General features: G+C 37.8%; 1 protein-coding gene across 4 annotated transcripts in view; it reads left to right on the top strand.

Moving 5' to 3' along the window:
* The window catches only part of ST18 (ST18 C2H2C-type zinc finger transcription factor), a 164,526-nt gene that overhangs the window by 137,378 nt on the left and 4,973 nt on the right, over window positions 1-22,175 (top strand). For 3 of the 4 annotated variants that reach the window (XM_041473671.1, XM_041473669.1, XM_041473672.1), the window contains 7 exons: window positions 3,703-3,948; window positions 9,440-9,555; window positions 12,731-12,793; window positions 13,613-13,681; window positions 18,689-18,751; window positions 18,847-18,927; window positions 19,971-20,192. In XM_041473671.1, the coding sequence (XP_041329605.1) occupies window positions 3,703-3,948; window positions 9,440-9,555; window positions 12,731-12,793; window positions 13,613-13,681; window positions 18,689-18,751; window positions 18,847-18,927; window positions 19,971-20,192 (860 nt within the window). The remainder of the gene's footprint in view (window positions 1-3,702; window positions 3,949-9,439; window positions 9,556-12,730; window positions 12,794-13,612; window positions 13,682-18,688; window positions 18,752-18,846; window positions 18,928-19,970; window positions 20,193-22,175) is intronic. The other variant, XM_041473673.1, reaches the window with a different exon arrangement.

Here is a 22,175-nt window from a genome sequence, read left to right on the forward strand (position 1 = left end):
AAAGGAAATGTGCTCCCATCATTTTTCTTTCATATTTTTTCTGGAATCCTTTTACCAGCTGCTTCTAAAACGTGAGGTGGGGGGATTAGACTGTCACTTATGAGGTGGTAGGTAAGAAGTAACCTGAATTGAATTACCATGTGTATCCTATCATGCTCATTGATTTTTCTTCATTGTTTCAGTGGATATTTTCCTGGTTTACACCAGTGTAAATATCAATGTGAGTAAGATCAAAATCAGGCTGCAAAGATTTACACAGCTTAAAACAAACATAAGTTAGGAAGTTAAAAGATACATTTTCGTCTTTGTTTTGCTTACAGTGTTAAGGAATAATCAGAACAGTTTACATTGTTTTAGTAGCTATATTTTAAATATGTCATGACAAATGGATAAATATAGGCCTGTTCACACATGCACTAGAGTCAACAGTAATAAGATCTTGCCTTCAGTGAGGAGAACACAGCCTTTACAAGCTTGAGCTAAGTGTAGTACGTGCCATTTTCTGTCAGCATGTCAGAGCCCTGCTCTAACATTCTTTTCCCATTTGCCATTTTTGTCTTTTTAGTTCCATTTAAAAATTGATGTAAAAATAAATGTGGTAAAGCAAGCAAAGGAGACATATTGAGAGGAGGGTGGGATCAGAGTAGGAATGTAAACTGGAGCAATAACTCTGACTTCCCTCCTTTTGCTCTGCCATTTGGAGTTTGCTAGGAAGGCACCAAAGCAATAGCTCTTTTATACCATTCTGAGTAAAAAGCCATGCTGTGAACTTGTGATCATTTCTGCAATGGGCAAAGGGGGATATTTTCCCCATGATTTTATTTAATTGTAGTGTGCATCTGTGAGCTCACTTAAACCCCATCTGCATGCTACTTCACAAACACACAACCAGCCTTTCCTGATCAGAATTAGGTATGTGTTGGACAGCTCAACTTCTACATGAATTTCAGGCAAGTGTTGAGAAAGCTTTAAATATCCCTGTTAGAAAATGTTCTGCTTATCAGTCAGAGCTCCTTGTGGAGGCTATTGGTATCTGTTTCTCAGAGAGAATGATTTTCTGACATTATTCTATGTCAAGTTGCATTAAGAAGGAAACCTTGATTGTTTTTGGTCCTTCTTGTTGTTGCTGTTGCCTTCTGAGTAGTTGATATTTTGTCAGTAGAGAGAATCTGCACTATTTATGGGTTTTGCACTATAAAACTACTGCAGCCCAGTCACATGGCTTCCTTTCCTAAGCCATCTGTCACAGAGGTCTGGAATTTTATGTGAATGTTGGTTGTGCAGACTTAACCCAAGTTTTTTTATTATGAAAAATGTCAGTAACTACAATATTTAGCATTTTACTTTACATTGGTCATTAAACTTGATTACTGTAGCTCTGTTTCATTGCTATAGTTACATATCAACTATGAAGCCAAAAAACACTGGGGCAATCGTGGCAGAGCTGTATTGTCAGATCCTGGAGTGTGTGCTTGGCACTGATATAGTTAATATCTTGGATTTTTGTAACTAAGGTTTATTAATGCTGGTATAAAAATGTATTTGATATTATACAGATGGCATAAGATGTTGTGGTTACTAAGTTATTATCCAGGATAAGCCGCACTGTCAAATTCAGGGCTTAAAACTATCACAGGAGATTAAACTATTTACTAAAAAGGGGCAGAAAGATATAACAAAAGCGTCTTAGTATGAACATATTAGAAGTGTATTTACTTCCCATAAATATAATAAAACATCTCTCTCTTTAAGCTGTGTGATTGCAAATGTGAACTTGGCTGTGTGGGAGAAGCAAACATAAGAGGTGCCTGAGTTTCTGAACCAGGGACAAGCAGATGGCTTGGTAGTGCTTTGGTCTAGGTGGGCATCTGCATCAGGCTCATGGATGAAAAAGAGAGCCATGCTGGCTGAGTGAAGAGAGGTTGTCAGGCCTTAAATTGTCACCTACCACCAGCATTTTCCTTCTCATTCAGGAGTTTTAATCAATCACATTTTACCTTTAAATGAGTCATCACTGGCAGTGGTAGAAGGCCAGGCTGCATTAAGGAAGCTTGCACCCTCAGTCCAGCCAGTGTGGCCACATCACACTTTCAGCATAGGGGAAGAGTTCCCTGTTTCACCACAACTCTTAAGATCCCCAAGCAAGGATAGGTTTCACTGCCCTATCTTTAGCAACTGGATGGTCAACTAATCATCATGCCCAGTAATATTTATTGGTCATAAAAAGAAAGGGGCTCCTCCTGCCAATGTCTTTCTGATGAAGAGGACTAAGAAAGACAGACAAACTTGCCCCCTGGGTGTACCTGACTCTTTTCTATGTACAACACAACATCCAGGTGATGCACTTGCACCATGAGTTTCCTATTATATTACTCAAGGTAGGAAATCTAGGTTTATACAGCTGTCTCCTACAGTTACACAGCACTGAACACATCTACCCCAAATTCCCAAGTGTTATTCATACTTTGTGGTGACTCACATTAAAAATAGTAGTGATGACAATGAGCAGTGTTAATTACAGTATTCTATGTGTAGACCTCTGATGTGGCTATTTATCTCCATAGTCTTTGAATGTTTTCTACATTATTCAGGAAAACACTGAACTAGACTACTGAGTAGTCCTCCAGAAGCCACATTTCATCTTTTCCCCTACTTTCCTTCAGCAAATGTTGGCAACAGCAAGGACTAATCTTATATTCATCCTTATATAGAAAATATGTCAATATGCAGTGTAGCATATTAAGCACGAGGGCAAATTTGTTGTTGCTTCCATTAGTAAATTGCACTTTCAGCAGCTTTTTACCATTGCAAGAAGAGGAGTTTGTCCTCTTTTTTCTGTGATCAAATGGCACAAGGTAGAACAGGGACGTTTCCTTCCTTTGTTCTTGTACAGCCAAGCAGCATTTGCCCCTTTTTGTAAGCAGAAGAGCTTCTCCAAGACTGGAAATAGAGGTTGGGTCTCTCCCCAAATTGCACACACCTCTGCAATTAGAGGCTGCTCTTTGCTGTACTCCCCAGGAAGCCAAGGGTTTGTTAACTCAGGCAGAATATCTCCATTAGGGGGAACCTCCTCAAAATCCTCCTGTACCTCCCAGTCTAGTGGTCCCAGTGCAGACCTGTGCCTTAGTGGCCTAGTCAAGTTATGATAAAGGCAGCACATTATTTCAAGTGATGCAGAAAACCCTAGTGAAAATTTCTCCTACTGCGCTACTTTTAGATGTATTTCTTTCCCCCTCCTTCTCCCCCTCCATGATGCAGATGTTGTAATGTTTCCAGGGTGTGGGGGGAAGGGAGGATATGTAATAGCAATGCTGTTGATGACCTAAACAATGCATTAATGCTTTTAACTGTGAATTGGGGTCATAGTTCTCTGTAAGAGTGAAAAGATCAAGAAGATTTAAAGCTAAACTTTTTTTAAATAAAACTAGATTTAGGGTGTATAGGTTATGGTTTAGTGGCATCTTATTTAAATTCCACTTACTATGTTTAAGCTGAGATACAGGGATACCATTACTGAAGCTACTCTTAAGTCTTCCTAAGAGTTGGACATTAACTGACATAAATCGAAAAGCTGGGTTTAGATTCAGATAAATTTAAATAAAAGCTTGCATTTATATTTATCCTTTAAAAGCACCACATGGTTATTTTACAGCCTTACCACGTCCATATCTAAACATGTTTCTATTTCCTGTTGCATGTCAGGGAGCTGAGATAGAAGTGGATGAAAATGGCACACTGGATTTGAGCATGAAAAAGAATCGAAGCCAAGACAAAGTTATGCCTCTCACTTCTTCCAGCACAGCACTTCCCACTCCCTCCTCTTCTCCTTTCAAAGCAAGTAGCATCCTGGTAAATGCAGCCTTCTACCAGGCACTTTGTGAACAGGAAGGCTGGGATATACCAATCAACTACAGCAAGACCCATGGCAGGAAAGAAGAGGAAAAAGAGGTATTTTTTCAATTTCTGAGTGACTTTTTCCCTTGCATGACAGACCATATGATAGTCTTTATGACCATCTAGTACAGTTTAAAGAGAATCAGCTTCCACAGGTAGAGGCTTGTGAACATTGATCTGGTTTTAGTGGTCTCTTGGATGGGATATAAAAAAACCCCATTACTCACTTTGGAACATCTTGCTTTCAGAGCCTACTTGTTAATGTCTGTAAGTCTCTAAGGTAAGGGAAACAAAGGTTAACATCATTAGAGTCTGCTTTTAAAATTTTGTTCCTAATGGCTCAGTCTTGTAAGACAAACACCCAAATGGACTAGCAATCACCAGGGGAAAAGGAAAAACAAAACAAAAATAACCCAAACAAATAAATATAAACCAAGAGAGTTTTTTCATGTTGAAACAAAAGAAAATTTTTCCATATCAACTCTTTAGACTTCTAGATAACTTGCTATCTAAGCATTTAAACTCATACTTAAAACCTTGCCTTAAAACCTTCACTGGAAAACTTTTTATTTTACATACTGCAATAAATTTATTCCACTGAGTCTTAGACCTCCAACTTGCAACTTATGTGATCAATCTTCTAGAATGCCAATTCCAAATCAATAATTGTCTTTATTTTGGTTTTGTTTCTGTTTTTGCTCTTCCATGTCTGTTTATCCTGTCTTGAAAACAAGGCAGCCTAGTCCACTATGGCCTTTCTCTCTTGTTCTTCTACTTTGCCAGCAAGTTCGATTTAATATTTTTTTTTTTCTCGTGAGCCTGACTTTCAGGATATGGACTGCTTTCATTTTTCTTAAATCAGGAAGGGACCACCAGCTCTTTAAAAGGCTGATTAGATAAAAGCCTATGTTACAGCTTTCAGAAACAAACTAAAAGATGTCCTAATTGGAAGTTTTTATACTTGTTTGGTTTTATATATCTAGTAATAGAATTTGATCATTATATTAATATGAAATTGTCTTTTGTCCAAATATCAAATCTGACACTTCAAGAAGACATAGATGGGTCAATTCAAAATACACCTGGAATTTAAAGATAATTCAGCTGCATGAGGAAAAAAATCTATCAGCACTGGGTAGATAGTTGCAATGTGTCCACTGAAAAAGCTTGCATTTCTTGGAGACTGGGTTGTCTTGAATCCTTTTCAGTCTCCCCTTTGGGGATAGTGATGGTCTTTATCTCACCAGTGACAGAACAATCTGTGTCCCAGGGTTTTGGAGTGGGTTTGACCTGAAGCAGGAGGCTGAGGGCTCAGGCCCTTCCCCATTCATGCTGCATGATGAGCAAGCACATCCAGCTTTGAGAGGACTGCCTTGCTGCTGGGATCAAGAGGTGTCACAGACTTGGCAGGGGACCTGTCATGTCACTCCTCCTCCCTGCTGCCATCACAGCTCAGCAAAAGAGCCAAGACAGGAGCACCTCCACATCCCCCCCAGTCCATGCCTGACTTTCACAAGGCTAGGATGGGTGTCTGGATGTTTCCCTGTCTCTTTCCAGCACAGGGAATTGGAGGCAACTAAACTACCCAAGAGGACATAATGATCCAATGCACTCAGGCTCTGATGCCCCTTGCACTTGATGCTTTGACACTGTCCATTTTGTTCCTAATTGAGGACCTGGCCCTAGATCTCTGCTGTGAGATTTTGCTGTCCCAGGGAGCCTTGATACATCCAGTGATGACAGGGCCAGAGGCTCTGTTTTCAAAATCAAAGACTGGCAGTTATCCTTATGCAAAGAAAATGACTGATTATATCTATTTCTAATTCATTGTTATCTGGTTCATATGCACAACAGTTGCTTAATTTTGGTGGTAATTTCCAGAAAATATTGTCTCTCTCTCTCTCAGCAAAATAGCCTGTCCAGATGCCCCCTTAAAAAAAAAAAAATCTGAATTTGGAAAAAGCTCAAAATCTCTCCAAAAGGAAAGCGCTGAGAAATAACTAGAGCTGTCAGTTAGTTCAACTGTCAGTTCTCCAAAGATTTCAGGGCTTAAAAATGTTAAAAGTGCCAGATGCTATTATCTGTTATTCATGTTACCATTATGTTCTGGTCTTTGCTGAAATCAATATAAACTTCCATCTGTACATTAATGGAGTATCATTGCTTGCTTTCTTTCAGTAGTGTGCATGCATGAATACACACATGCTCTTTGCAGGAAATAGTAGTGCTTGGACCAATTGGGATGGTTCTGATTTTTCTTTTAGTCTGAAATTCTTTAGATTTTATTAGCATTTAACTATAAATCCATTCAAATGGAAAAGGAAAAATTATACATACAGTTGGGCTTGACTAGCTGTGATGATCATCACCCAACATACCAGAAAGAGAGAAGTGGTAAAGGTGTTTTCCCAAAGGATTATCTGTCCCTCTAAAAATAAATAGCTAGAGAAGCACACAAGCCAAGATATAATGGTCTACTTTTAGCCTTAAGTGCAACGGATCAAAAAGCATTTGTTCTTTAGTTCTGATCTTCTGTGTTTCAGACAGATGCAACCCCTTTTGGGCCACATTTAGTGATGTAAAGTTCTAGAAAGGCAGAGTTTCAGTATTCCTTTGCCTGCATTTCCTTTGCACTGTCCTGATTTTGCAAATTCTACACATATGAAATTTTATGTTGCTTGAATAACACTAAGTGTTCCTCAAGGAACTAAGAAAATTACTAAAGGTGACTAAAGAAGTCACCTATTTAAATGTCTGTATATCTCCCTTACTCCAGGGAAATATACTAGGAAAAAAACTGCATAAAATTGTTGTTTCTGTATGTGTGTGTACAGCTTCAGTTTAAAAAATTAGAAATCTTAATAGCTCAATTCAGGAAATTCACCATTAAGATTTTTAAAAAAACCTAATTATTTAAAACTAGAAAATGAAAATGCTGCAATTCTAAACCCTCTATATCAGTTATACTGGGGGCTATAGGTGTACTCCTGTCAGTCTTCACCATGAAATCTTGTTTTTATTAAATGAAGCAGTGAAATGAAGCTGTGAACTGTAATACTGTAGTGTTTTGTCAAGCCTTGGATATACATAATTCTCCATCAGTCTGCTCTGTGCAGCAGGTATCAAACAGTGACATGATGAATAACTCACACACACACACACATACACACAGAAAGTTTCTGATCCATCACCAGCAAAAGATCAGAATATCTTTCGTTTAATATAAAGAACACAAGTTACACATATGAAAATATTAACACAGCCTGCAGCACAAACAGTTATGGCAATTCCGGTGTGCTGCAGGCGCATCCTGAGCTACATGACCCAGATGAGGATCACAGTGGAGTGTTTTTCAGCACCCCCTAATCCAGGCTTCTCTCAAAAGAGGAAGAGGCTGATGTATGCCTGGTTTAGATACATAGGATCCAGGCAAGGCATGCTTTAAATTTTTAGAGAAACACGTCATTTCAGTGATGCAGATGTAGCCCGGCAGAGTTAGTTGTTAGGAAACTGATAAACCACCCTTCTTTAACCTACATTAAATTAATTGGAAACCATTTTACCTTTGTTTTTTGAAATTATTTTGACATCTGATCCCTTCTAGCTAGCAACAGGGGGTTAGCATTTTTTCTTGTTTCCTTGGGGAAATTTTGATTTTACAGTAAGTCATACTGGTGATGATCCCTGCTTGCACTTATATGTTTGTAAGAAAGGTAGATCAGAACTTGTGGATAGAAGTAGTCAGGAATCCAAATACCTATGGCAAAATCACCACTATATGCCACTGCCAAAATTACCCCATATGCCACTGCAAGCAAGATTTACCCCAACTTTGGAAAAGTATCTTTGGTGTTTCTTGGATCTTGAACAAAGCTGACATCCATTTTTCCTCTTTTGCATTTTAGCATTTTACTTTCCATGTTTGGAAGACTTTCAATCATTTATTATTTCTGCACTAACATCAAGACATTCTGTAGTTGCTAATTTTCTCTGATGCTCCTTATCTGAAGTTCTCCTTCAGAAATATAATTCCCCAAGCCTGTAATAAAAAAGGATTTTTCTATTTATTTAAAATAATTATTCATTAATTACTGTGAAAGAGTGTTTAGTAAAGCTGAATATATGTATTTTTGCTTTCTATATTTGTATCAGATTAGATTATTCTCAAACAAATTAACCCCACAAACGTGGTTGAAAAAAATCAGTAGTAATTGATACAGCAATAATATGGCATCATTTCTATATGTATGTGAAGTGTGAGTTACAGTAGGCAGTAGGTAGCCAGCAGCAGCATGCAGAAGAAAGTCATATTGAGAATCCAGCCTCCAAACAGGCAAAGATGAGCTGCCAGAATTGAGGACCATATGGAAGCTTTATCAGAAGAAACACCCCTGCAGAGCTTACAAGACCCAGGAGGCAGAAACTCCATTTTCAGTCCAGATTCCACTCAGCCCTGCACTCTGTGCTAACAGCTCTGCAGACAAGCCCGCTCCTCTGTCCTGGCACATTTGTCTGCTGCACAAGCCCAGAGCATCCATGGCACCAGCGCCCTGGGTTTAGCAGAGGCTGGGGCCTTCCCCTCTCAACCATGGGCAGCAGTTTGTGCTCCTACAGATGGTAATCTCTGGGAAACACCTGAGTATTGGAATGGAATCACAAAACCAACGTGAAGTCCAAGAAGGGATTCATAGAGGTCTGATAATTGATTCTACAAGCTTTGGAGAACTCTTAAATGATAAAATAGCTACAGAACATCCCCCCAGAAAGAAAATACTTATCTTTCATAAATATAATAATAATTGAAGGCATCAAGTCTCAAAATAGTAAAAACCAAGTCATTTTGAAATGATAATAGAAGACTTTTCAGAAAATAAAAATGCAATTCCCTTCCAGGACTCCAAGTTTCCAAAATGACTTCCCAATGGAGTGAATGCTCATGATTCATACCATCCACCAAACAGCATGGTAGCAGTGATGATTTAGATCTACAAATAGTAGAAATCAAGAACTACCCATAGCAGCCTGCTGTTAAGAAAGCTTCAAAGTTGTTTTGTTCTTTATGTTTTTTATTTTAACAAGAATCTGCTCTTTTAATAAGATAACAGGACATTCCATTCCACAGACCTAAAAAGCTTTACATTAACATTTGCTTATGTAAATAACACTTTTTAAAAGTTATTTTTGCAATTTTGTAATTTATGGTGCAATGGTCACCACTTCAACTGCATTCAAAAGTCAGCAATGTGCTTATACAACAAATAAAAAGAACACAACTGCCAAAGTCTGGTTTGGCTCTACCAACAACCTCTTCTCTTTTCTCTGTGTACTTTTCTTTGGCCTTTATCACCATCTTATAAAACAAACACAAATTTCTCCTATATATGGCTTAAACTAGCATCTGCTTTCAGAAATATTTACACAACATTCTTAAATGTCTGCCTGTAAGAACCTGAACTTCTTGCCATGGCAAATTAAATTGTTTCTTGAATGTGTGGGAGGACTTGAAGAGAGAAATCTTTTGTTACATTCTCATCTAATATTTCAGAAAGATCCAGTGAGCTCTCCAGAAAACATGGAGGAAAAGAAGTACCCAGGAGATGTCTCCATACCCAGTCCTAAACCCAAGCTCCATTCAAGAGATCTCAAAAAGGAACTCATCACGTGAGTCACAAAAAATGCTGCATTTTCCTTTGCCCTGGTAAAGACTGGCTATGCTGCTGTTCTGACTTCTGGTTTGAAGTAGATTTGCAGGAGCTGAGCAGGGAGACTTGCACAATTCCCTGCCAGTAGTCAGTTCCCCATCGTGGGTATGCAGACATGAGGTTCGGAGCTGCGACAAGCCAGAGAGTGCCTGGGGGTCTCGATAGATTAATGACTAAATTTACACTGGATGCCACTCCTTATTCCTCTGGTAGATAGGTAACAAGTGGGCACTTGCACTTAATTCCTTCTACAAAACACACAGTTTCATAACATGCTACAGATTGCCTCTGCTAATGCTCGTATAATTAAATAAACTTTAACTGAACAATTGTCATTATAGACCCATTGCTTAGAACTTGTGTAGAAGCAGTTAGAATTTCTCAGACAGAAAATATTCAGAGTTCATAAAAAGACAAAATACAATACAGAATGGGGCTTTCCAACCCATAGGAAAGAGGTTTAAGTCCTCCACCTGTTTCCTTCCAAGCAGAATTAGTTATTCAGTCCTGCTGAAAATTCAGTGGCTGTAGAAATTCACGCCCTGGGACTATAGGTTAATACCCTCTTTTCCCAGTTACTGAGATGCACTTGCTCTGTGTTAAGTTCCAAAACTTTACTATCTAGAAAGCAAATAAATTCTATTAAATCTGTCTGCATACAACAGCTTGCTTCAGTTTAGAATTTTTCGCTAGAATTGTCCCAAGCAGCTTATAACACAAGTCACTTATTAAAAATCTCACCTAGGCTCTTCACAAAATCCCTTTGGGTTCACGTCAATATAATTTTGATATTAACATAGTGTTTTCACTATATTACCAACCAGGACTCAGCAGTCGTTTATGGTACATATCTTTTTGTCCCAAAACACAGCAGGTCTCTCTGAACAAGTGTGGTCCATATCACTTAGTGATGATAGCCCATAACTGCAGGCTCACCCATGAATAAAGTCACGTCACGCCAACTTGTGTCCTGCTCTCCAGACTCACTGGCACTGAAGCTGTTAGAGCTGCCTCTGTCTCTAGAATTTACATTTCCCTGGGGCAAGCTGCTGTGAAGAGCGATTCTTTCCCCTCATGTCATGCAGTCTGCATGTTGTCTACTCACCACGTTATATCTGCAGTCAAAGTTCATGACCTAAATTGCTACAGGTCAGGTTGTCTTGCCTCTTCTTCTGAAACAAATGCATACAAAAATTACTGAGAGTTTATTTGCTGAAGGCTAATGGCTTTTTTTTGGTAGTATTTATTCCTTTGTGATACTGACCTCTTTTGAAATACCTGTAATATACTTTTCTAGCCTCCTAAATGATAACACCAAAGTATTTACTAGAGAAACGATGAGCACACAGTGGTTCAAAAAGTATCTAAAAATGGATATCTAAAATGTAATTGCACCAAAAAACTAAATAAAGAATAGTTTTAATTTATCAGAAGAATCCATAGGCAATATAGAGATCAGACTACATTCTTATGATCCCACTGAGCTCAGATATTTCGCTGAAAAATTCAGTACAGTTGGCTCCATCATGAGGAAGCTTTTAAAATGACATAAGCACTTGCAGAGAAAAAATTTTTTTAACGTGGTTAGCACAGTTGGAGCAAACTACTGGATGAATCCCACCGTCTAGCATGTGCTTTCTATTTTTCCATGTAAATTCTGTTGGCCATAACAGCATTCACTCAGGTAAAAATGAGGCTGATGTCTTCCTAAGGCTTTTTTACAGATTTGAAAAACTTCCTAACATTCTGCCAGCTCAGAGAAAATAGCCAGGTGAGCATCTCAGGCACTCCTTTTTTCATTGGCATGGAGCACTAGCTAACAGTTTTTGTGCAGCATCTGCTTGCCCTTTTTATCCATAGTCCCCGTAAAAGAAAAACAGTTCTCTATAAGGCAACTCTCCAGTGTTGGTTAGAGTGTTTCAAAGTACTGTACAAAGGTGCATTTAATTCACCTGCCCATCCATGCACAAGTTGCATTTCTTGGTATCTTTCCTCTTTTGCAGAGGACTGTATCCCAGCTTGACTTCAGTGTTACAACTGAAGAAGGGCTGAGGAAAAAGAGAAGTTATAACATCTTCTCCAGCATGCCTGCATCTCTTGGTTTAAATGAGTATATCTGTTCTGTTAAACATATACTTGGTTCCAGCCAGGACAGGGTTAAATTCCACAGTAGCCGTGAGCTGGGGTGGCTGGCACCTGGGGGTTATTCTACAACCTCACCCAGGGAGAAGCCTTTCCTCCCAGTCAAGTAAGCCTGGCAAAGGGAGCGGTTGGGTAACGCCAGTTCTGCTCTGAGCAATCATTTGCCTATCTTGTGCACTTTCTTAGGGATACTTTTGCTGTTACCATTCATTTTATTATCTCATTGCCGTTTCCAGTGATTTGTTCTTATCTTGAAATGTGGCTTTCACCTTTTGTACCTCCAATTCTACTCTTGAACTTGCAGAGGAAGGAGGAAGGGGGGGCAAGCAAGCAGCCTATGGGTTAGAGTCTTGGTGGTAACACTAACTTGGAGAGTGCCATTCCCAAACCACAACAACCACCTTTGTATCCCTTCTCAGTTCAGCTGAGAAATAGCTTGAGAAAGTTTTGTTCTCTTTCAGAACTTCAGATATGCGATAATGACGTGCTCTCTGTTCTGCAAGCAATCCTAACACCTTTCTCACATGTATTAGTAAATAAATATTGTATATGATTCTAAAGTGCCTTATTTTAGTCAGAAGTGAAAGAAATTATTTTAAATATTACTGTTCTCTGGCCTCCAGTATGTTATACTGGAGGTCAGATCAGAAACTTCAGCTCCAACATTTATGAATTGCTGTGAAAATTTTGTGCCAATAATAAAACAGTTTTTTAAAGAACCCACTTTATAAGCAAAATACCAATGCAAAGGTAACTCTACACAGATAAAATAAAGGTTTAAATCATTTGCATTGTGAAAATAGAAAAATTCTTTCCCTCTCTGTGTCAAGTAATAATTAAAAACTAGAAGTTTTCCTAGATTACTGCAGTGTCGTGACAGTGTGTAGTGATGAACGTGATTGCCCTAAGGATCATTACATAATTCACTGCAGAGTATGGTGAGCTATGTGGTCTATTACACTCTAATTTCTCATTCCTTCTTCTCTGCATAGCTGTCCAACCCCAGGATGTGATGGTAGCGGCCATGTAACAGGAAACTATGCCTCACACCGCAGGTAAGAAACAACAGGAAGCCTAAAACAGGAAATAGAGCTACTTCTAGCTCTTTGAACCTTTGTACTAACTTTTGTCATCTTTGTCATCTTTGAACCTTTTTGTACTAACCATGGACAAGTGTTCAAAAACAATTTGCAGAAAATAATCCACAGAGAAACACAGCTGGTTTTCCTGATTTTGTTATATTTGTGGAGGTGGGAACTTAATACACTGAGGCAGTTAAGCAGCTATGCTTATTACTGTAGCTGCATTTCTCAGCTGAGACCTGCAGAAAAATAATTTAGTGAAGTTTGCATTTCCCTGAGTGTACAAGCAGTCTCTATACAGATGCTATTGCATCTGATTATAAACGAGGTTTCTGCATACCTCTTTATGAATGGCTTTGAAGTTCATAATCTGCTATTATAACCTGAGGATATTAAATATTTTTCTCAAAATAACCTACTGTCAACCTAGGTGTTGAAACAGCAATTTTCTGCTTTTCCCTTGGGAGCAGAATGGAATTGTTTTCTGCCTTCTACCAACCACATGGACCAGATCCTCTAGCTGTCCTTCATATAGGAAACATAAAGGATGGATTCTGTGTGCCACTGTCCCCTCATAGCAAAGCTTTATAGGGGCTAGAAACCTTTGTCCAGAAATGACTTTTTTAGTGATTTAAGAACCACAGCCTTATGCTGGTCCTTCTTTGCCAAGAATAAATATTTGAGAGTATAATTTTAACCAATAGAAATCATATATTGTCTGGATGCTGATGTTTTAGACAAAAATAAATGCTTTGGTTTGGTAAAATATTTCACATCAGGTTTTCTTTTCAGTGTTTCTGGGTGCCCATTAGCTGACAAGACATTAAAATCCCTTATGGCTGCTAACTCTCAGGAGCTCAAGTAAGTATTGACAATAGCACAAATGTTATTGTTCTTTATCTTCGACAAACATGTTCCCTGTGTTATTGAAGTGGTAAATTTGAATTGCTCGGAGTGGTATCAGACCTTTTTCTAAAAGTGGAGTGAATTGGTTTGAAAGCTTCTGAGTGAAATAAAGTTTACTTTCTCCATTTGTCTTTCTTTATTCTTGTACCCCTTCATTTTCATTAATTAATCAGGGCCTGGGGGGACAAAAATTGTGGACACTAGGAAAGATGCAGTTTTCTCAGTATTTCTGAATGAGAGAGGAATAGAAAAAAAATCTAATATATAAGACGGATCTGACAACTGATCCAGATAGAATAAATTAGAATTATTTAGTAAGAAATAAATCTAGTTAGAATAAATCTAAAAATGAGACCAGAATACCTGCAAATCCTTTTTTATTTCTCACTACCCTATACTATGAGTTTAATGCCATTGAAGCAGGCATCAAGTCATATGATTTTGTGCTGGCATAATTCTCACCATGAAATGTCACTTACAAAAGGACTGTGCAGGCTTTGCTATATAGACAGATGTATAGGGACATGTGAATATTTCAAAAATCTGTAGTCAAGAGAGGCACTGGCAACCAGTCATCTAGTTATTGAATTGGCTTTGTCAATAAGGATGTGGGGAAAAGGGAAGGGTAATTAGAGTTCTTTCATAGCTTTCCCTCTGCAACTTGTAAATTGGATCCCATAATAGATGGCTTGGAAAAATTCATGAATGCACGTAAAAAGGGGAGAACCCCGTGACTGTCCTTTCTGTCCTTTAGGTTCATCCCTAGTCCAGATAAAAGAAAATAAAGTCTGATCATGGCACTATTTTCCTTTTCTAATGGTATTAATAGCAGAAGTGACTACATTTAGGCTTGGAGCAGTGTTTGGCTTCCCAGATCAAATGCTAGTGGTCTTATTCCCTAGCCTTCCAACTTCAGTTATAATTGAAATGCTGAACTGAGGTTGAATGTACAGGAGATGCAGCAAAATAGCAAAGAAAGACCATTTATACAGGCAGCTGTCCAAAGCAGTTCGCAAAGCCAGTAGGTAAACTGGCACACTGGCACAATGCTGCGTTTTTTGACATCTCTGATCCTCAAAGGTATAAAATTTAGGTTTAGTTTGCTTTAAAAGAGCAGAACAGTTAGGAAGGAACTGGCTTACAAAAATGCTGACAAATTTGAAGTCATTTGCTGAGTCATATATATTTGTCCCTGCTTTTATTGGCTTTCTGCCATCCAAAGACACTCACACAAATATTTTGAATAGTTGCTCCTCATGCATCACCCCCCCGCCCCATTCATGTGTGAATAAGTAAATTTGCATACCAATATGGTTATTTTTCCACTAAAGCTTCTAGAGTTTTGGTCATGCCATAAGGAAAGAGGAGCAACAGCATATGACTTAAATGACAAACTGCACACTGTACGCCATGTATAATAAGTGAGTTGTGAAAGACAAAGTCAAAGTTCATGGACATTTCACAGACAGAAATATGTTGCATAACGCAGTTAGCATTTAATTTCAATTAACTAGAAAAAGAGCAAAAATCAAAATCTGTTCACAGACAATTTGCAAAAGGAAAAAAGGCTAAATAAAATTATTTTTCACAAATGTACCACCTTAATTTAGGTTCTTGCAAACGTAGTTCAGGTGATGTTTTGAACAAAACTTTGCTTCTGTCTAAATTAAATCTTTTTCCAAAATGCTGCAATCATGCTTGTGCTGGTATAGTGATATCAATAGTTAATTGTAGCATTTCTCTGTGAGCAGAGGGCATAAATGCTCATAGAATCAGGCCAGGAAAGTACCCTCATGTAGTTAGGCATGAATATGAAAAAGCTGTGTATTTTTTCCAAATGTTATTCACGTTTAATTTGCCAGAATCAAGATAAGATTTTGGCTTTAATTATGAAACTCTATGCCAGCAAAGATACAAGGCTTCCATGTGATCCACAGTTTGGAAATAAGGAAGATCTGCTCAGAAAGTGGGCCTGTGACTCAGATTCAATTTCTATATGAGGATTCTTGCTGCTCAGAACAATCTGAGATGGTCAATTTAAAACATAATAAGTTTGATGATGACTCAGATTTTAAAGCTATAAAGGGATAATTGTGGCTGATATCCTATTTAATCAAAGAGCTTGCTTATCAAGCCTTAAATAATTTTACATGTGTACTTTAGAGAGGTATTTACTTACAATTCAGAAACTTTTAGGAATAGGTAGTCAGTCCTAACCTTAGACTCATTTTTGCAATGGTTAAATGCCAATTTTTAGGAGAGATTTGAGCAGTTCTTTTACATGCAGGGTTCCACATAAAACATTGATACTGATTTATATTACATAGGAAGTGTAACAAATTTCAGAAAATGGTTTTCTCAGTTGACCTCTATGGGTTTGCCTTGACTACAGTTCATATCCAACACCTCTGGTGAGCTTTTGAGGGAGAAAATGTACCTGTGCTCCTAAACCTGCAGCTCATAATTTAAATTTTACTTCTAGTTGTAAAAGTTGTGTCCTAAAGATAAAGCAATCCTCTTGGAGAAAGTGACAAAATAGGAGGTACTCAATGCCCATTTGCAAGAATTTATAAGTGAAATCACTGATTTATTTTTGAATAACAAATTTGGAAGAATTGTAAAAGAACTTGTAACCTACACCCACCTGAGGGTTGACATCTCTTAATTTGATGTCCTGAGACCTCTGGCCCTTCGATGTAAATCTTATTTTCTTGGCTCTGCACAGGAATTGATTATAGAGGATGACTCCCTGAGCTGGGACACCAGTCCAAACACCACTTAAAAGCTGACAAAATTCCCCAACATTACTGATTGAAAGGCAATAGGTTTTTGGTGTATTTTGTGTTCTGGAATCCATACAAAGATATAACCAATATTTAGAAAACCCAACCCAGTTGTCAAGATTAAGAGTCTTGCTAATGAAGCTTTTTACTTATTTGTCAGTAGCCCACATGAAATATCCTTTCACACTTTCATTAGTCCTGACAATATCTCAGCCTGAAGTCTTCAGTGACCTCCAGAATAGCTTGGACTCCAATCCAGTTGGAAATCTGTCTGCTGCCAGAAGTGGTAACTACAGATGGGGTGATATAAAATTTAGTTCAGTGTCCTTTATAAGTATATTCAAAACTCCCAGACATTCAGATCTGAATGTCTCACACAAAGAGCTTTTCTTGAATTAAAGTCCACCTCCAGTCTATGCAGGGAGCCCTTCCATCTGTGATCATCAGATAAAACAAGTAGCCAAAATTAATTTCCTTAGTTTTTGGCAGGTGTTGTGGATTTACTTGTGAGCATTCACACTCTCCAGACATCTGCCCTTGCTGCCTGCTCCACATGACATTGTGCCCAGTCCTTGTCCCACACTTAAACAGGTCAGCATTTACTTCCACACAGTCACGCATGTACTGGCACTCTGAAAACCCCCACCTTTACCTTTGCTGTCAGTGTGAGGCAATTCATTCTGCCAAAAATATTTTGTTCACTAAGTGTGGTTATGAAATGTTTTGATATTATCTTTAAAAAAAAAGTCACCCCTTTCTTCATTTGAAATAATTTGCTGAATTCTACTTGAATCAATGCATAAATTTGTTCATGTCCAAAATAAGTCAGATTTGACAAATTAATTGTTCACAAAAAACTAGTTTTAAATACATTGTGAAGAGATGCACCTGCACACTCAGATGTGCTATTGGCATTATATTTGTAGGTGTTTTCCATGGCAGCCTACCAATGACTAGATGAAATCACGAATCTCTTTAACTCAGGAAAGATTCAGTAACAACTGAGACCCTTAAGAGCATATTGAACCCTGCAAGATTCCTTAATTGTTCAGTACTACATTATTTGGTACAACTCCTTATGTAATTCTGAACTCTGTAAAAATAATAGCATTTCAAAGTCCCTTAGGGTTGCTTAGTATAAGAACTTTGTGCTGTATAATACAGAAACATAGAAAAGGCTAGCATAACTCCTAAGGCAAATGTTTTTTGGTGCTGCTTTGCTTGCTGAGGTATGTAAATATTCTCTAAAATATCCTCAAACCAAACCACTCCACAACAGCCTTAAAAAAAATTAAAAAAAAAAAAAGAAAGAAAAAAAGAAAGAATAAAATCTCTGTACTTTTGAGATGGAAGGTGTTACCAGTGAGGTCCTGCTCCAAATCCTACAGAAATCCTCAGTGGAAAGACCTACTGACTCAAGCTGACTTTTGGGGCACAGCAAGCAAGAAGCCCACCGTGCCAGACTGCTGGCAAAAGCACAGTAACCAGCAGGCTTCTTTCTTTTTATTGTATGGATGTTTCAATATTAAAAATTCATACTTGAAAAGGCTTTTTTGTGGCACGTACATAGAGAAACCCCTTAATTATGAGAAATAAGCATAATCCAATTGCTCAGCTGAACACCCAACTGAATCTCAAACGAGAAAGAGATGGTCCTGTGGTATGCTTACAGTGCTAGAATACACAAATTATTAAATTCAAATTCTGATGCCCAAAAGTAAAACTGCTTCTCTGCTTTCATTTCCCTTTCTGCAAATACTGGCAAAGTGTTTATTTATATCTCTACCTGAAAACATCATACCAATAACAAACAAACAGATAATAGCGAATTTACAGATAGATCTACATCAAGCTGCTTTTTGATTCTCTTTGCAATGTTGATTCTGTACGAGGAAAAATGTTTGATGCAAACATTTATATAAACTAATTAAATCAACAGATCATATACAATATATTTCACATTCCATATTAAAACTCTGCTATTAAAAAAAAAAACCCCACCTCCCAAAAAAAGGAAGTCTGCTTATTAAAGAAAAACAAACTAAAACAGTGAGAGATAGGTTTAGTTATTCAACAAAAGCTCTTCTTTCTTCCACTCTAGACAAAATATAGATTGTACACATTATTTACTCTGCATCTTTGTGACTGTATTTTGTAAGCTTCCTGATTTATTCCATAGGTGCCCAACACCTGGCTGTGACGGCTCTGGCCATGTGACAGGGAACTATGCATCCCACAGAAGGTAACAACCACCCCATCACATGGGGCTGCAGTGCTCAGGGCTCTCGGCTGGCAGCAGCAGAAAGAGGTGGCTCTTATTGTGTGTGCTTCTTTCAGCTTGTCTGGCTGTCCTCGTGCCAGGAAAGGCGGAATCAAAGTCACTCCTACCAAGGAAGAAAAAGAAGACCCTGAACTTAAGTGAGTACAGAAGCAGGGGTCCACCACCAGTACAGGGGGGAAAATGGCCTGGGAGAGTTCAGGACTTGAGTAACCACAGGGAGATGCCCCAGTTACTCTCAGCCATGTGAGAGCAGTGCCCAGAGCTGGAACCAAACCAAGTGTTTCTGCTTCTTGTGGAGCTGGTGGAGTCCATCACCTAGGAGACTGAACAGTGAGGAAGGATTGCTGTATCTACTTGTATTGCTCCAATTATTTTAAAGAGTGCTATGCAAGTGCCAATTGGTTGAAAAATTTGGCAAAATGAAGAAAAATTATTACTGACTGAGGTGAAACATGTCAGCTAATTAAATCAGAGTGACACCTTAAAAATATGTTCCAGAGAACTTAAATATCTGTAAGTCTCACACCTTTTCTATATCTATGAAAGAAAATTTCACTTAAAGTGAAAACTGGAAACTCAGTAGAGATTCACTACAGTCATGGCTTGAATGCACATTCCATTAAAACTTGTAAATGATAACTGCCAGAATATAAAAGTGAAGACTTAGTTGTATGGAATGTTGTCTTAATATTTGTTAATGATATATGCGAAACTGCATAACACTGACAGAGCAGCACAAAAATTTCCCTCTCCTTTCTTTGCACGTACTTGCATGGATTTCCATGCGAGTTTTCCAGTTACAGGAACCCACCCTCTGCTTCATACCAGAAACCAAGATAGAAAGGCGACAATGTTGACTCTCCATACACTTGAAGAAGTGTGATTTATTGCCTGTAATAGAATTTCAATTTTCTTTTCCTGTAATATCTAAATGAATGTCTTATTTTCTTAGTCTCTACAGCGTTATTTTAAATTGCCTTATTTTAAGATCAGCTGAACCCCCATAACCCAGCTTGACAAGAGTTGGATGCCCTGGTACAGTGTGCCACCAGGGACCAAGACTTACTCCATTAAAGCAAAGAAGCAAAGGCAGCCAGAATTATTTTCTCGGGATTTTTTGAGACTGTCTTTTCCTGCTCTCTCCAGTGAAAATGGGGGTTCTTTTGCTGTGTTTCTGTAGATGCCCAGTGATAGGCTGTGATGGCCAAGGTCACATATCAGGTAAATACACTTCTCATCGCACTGCTTCTGGTTGTCCTTTGGCTGCCAAGAGACAGAAGGAGAGTCCTGTCAATGGGTCTTCGCTATCCTGGAAACTGAACAAACAGGAGCTGCCACACTGTCCTTTGCCAGGCTGCAACGGGCTGGGTCATGTTAATAATGTTTTTGTCACCCACAGAAGGTATAACTTTGTGTTTTCTCTTTTCATTTTTCCTTAACATTCCACTCTGAATTGGCAACATGTGAGAGTCAGAATAAATTGTGCTAAAGTCTTTTGAGTAATAACATTGCAGCTAAAGTAATACAAAACAGAATTACTTTGAGAGACTTAAACTTTTATGTCTTTTTCTATGTTCCCATTGAAGCATGACCTTCCAAGGTGTTCAAATTAGCACAGTGCCTATGCATTTTAAAATTAAGTAGAGTCCTTTCCTAGGGAAATACGGAGTTGTATCTGCATATCTTCTGAAGAAAAGAGAAATATCATTGAAATGTCACCAGAAGAGCTTCAGCCAAGAGTCATTAATTTCATCTTTCTACCAGTGGAAAAGTTATAAATTTTGTATTTAAGCAGCTAAAGTTACACAAAGAAAAAACAATGCAGCTCTTATATGGATTAAAGAAGTTTGAAGTTATAACAATCTTACAAAGAAAATTATCTTTCCAGAGAAGAAGTCACACATATAACTAACAACAATAAATACCATCTATCACTGTGAAAAATAATAATATGACCATATTTAATCAAAAATTTGCTTTCTTCCTAACACTTTGAGCCAACTTCTCCAAAACAAGAAATGTCCATGGTCATTTGAATAAATTCAGTCAGAGTCCAGTGTTATCCTAATTTTATTTCCTACATCCCATCCAAAAGTCTTTTCATTAGGACACTATTGTAAATTGTGGCTAATTAAGCAAGTTGCAAGAACTGTATTTTAGCTGGTAGCAATTCATGGTACAGATGATTCCTGTCCTACATAAGACTGGGTCACTCTTAAGATCACATTAGTTAGAATGACGTTGCAAACGTAACTTTGTTTCATATCCTTTCCTAGGACGTTTGAAACCTAACAAGTAACTCATGGCTTTCAAACAATCTCCCAGTTAGCTATCTGCTCTGGACAAAGATAATAAGCAGAAATTTAGAACTGAAGAACTAGCATCTTTTCCTGTATAGCTTTTAGCCGAGTTAATGAAAGCTTAGGTTTTGCTGGGTTTTTTTTTTGGTTTTTATTTTTTTTTTTTTGGTTGTTTGTTTGTTTTTTGTTTGCTTTTTTTTTGTTTGTTTTTGTTTTTTTTTTCCTAAGTAGAAATGCCATGTCTGTTAGGATTCTCTTTTTAAAAAAAATTTTTACACACACACACACACACACACATACATACAGATCAACCATTTTCTTGTGGAACAAAATTTTCCCTCACTCCTTACTCGGCTACACCTAAAAACAAATCCTTCTGCCAGTTCTTCAGCATATAGGTATTTCTTCTTTGTTATTTATAAAGATAGTATTAAGACAGTGCAATTCCTCTTAGCCCTTTAGTGGGCTATAAAAATTGCCTCAGATAATTACCAGCTGATGAAATTGTAAGCTTTGAAATAGCAAAATGTAATTTAATGTGAACAGTGGTTAAAAAGCAAACCGACTATATAATGGAACCATTCAAAAAAGCTATTACAGACTATAGGGTATATCCAGAGTTATTATTGTATTGATCATTATTATGTATCAACAAAGTGATGCAATAATTGGGCACTGCGGACATCATCCCATTAACTAATTTTTTTTTAGGATAGTAAACGTGCCATTTTAAATACCATACTCTCCTCTCCTTTGGAGCACAATCCCTTGATAAAAACAGTTTATAAGTGTTTGAATTTAAAGAATTCTGTAAATGCATTTTCATATAGCTTAACAGTAGCTGCTACTGCAATTTTGATTATTTTGAAATATGTTTAAGAGTTGTTTACTCACAGATTGAGATTTCTGTGCCAATTTTCAAGCTGGAATATACAGCTAAATGACTCTTTATGAGTTATGTCATTCCCTGAAGCTGTGCTATAATGGAGATACTGATGTGACCTTAGGTACAGAGGTCTGTCCAAGTGCATGATAATATTGCCTGAAAGGATTGTTGCCATTTTCAAGTGGGTGCTAATGTTTTT

Source organism: Pyrgilauda ruficollis, unplaced genomic scaffold (assembly GCF_017590135.1).
Source record: "Pyrgilauda ruficollis isolate IOZ18807 unplaced genomic scaffold, ASM1759013v1 scaffold30, whole genome shotgun sequence".
Classification (NCBI taxonomy): domain Eukaryota; kingdom Metazoa; phylum Chordata; class Aves; order Passeriformes; family Passeridae; genus Pyrgilauda; species Pyrgilauda ruficollis.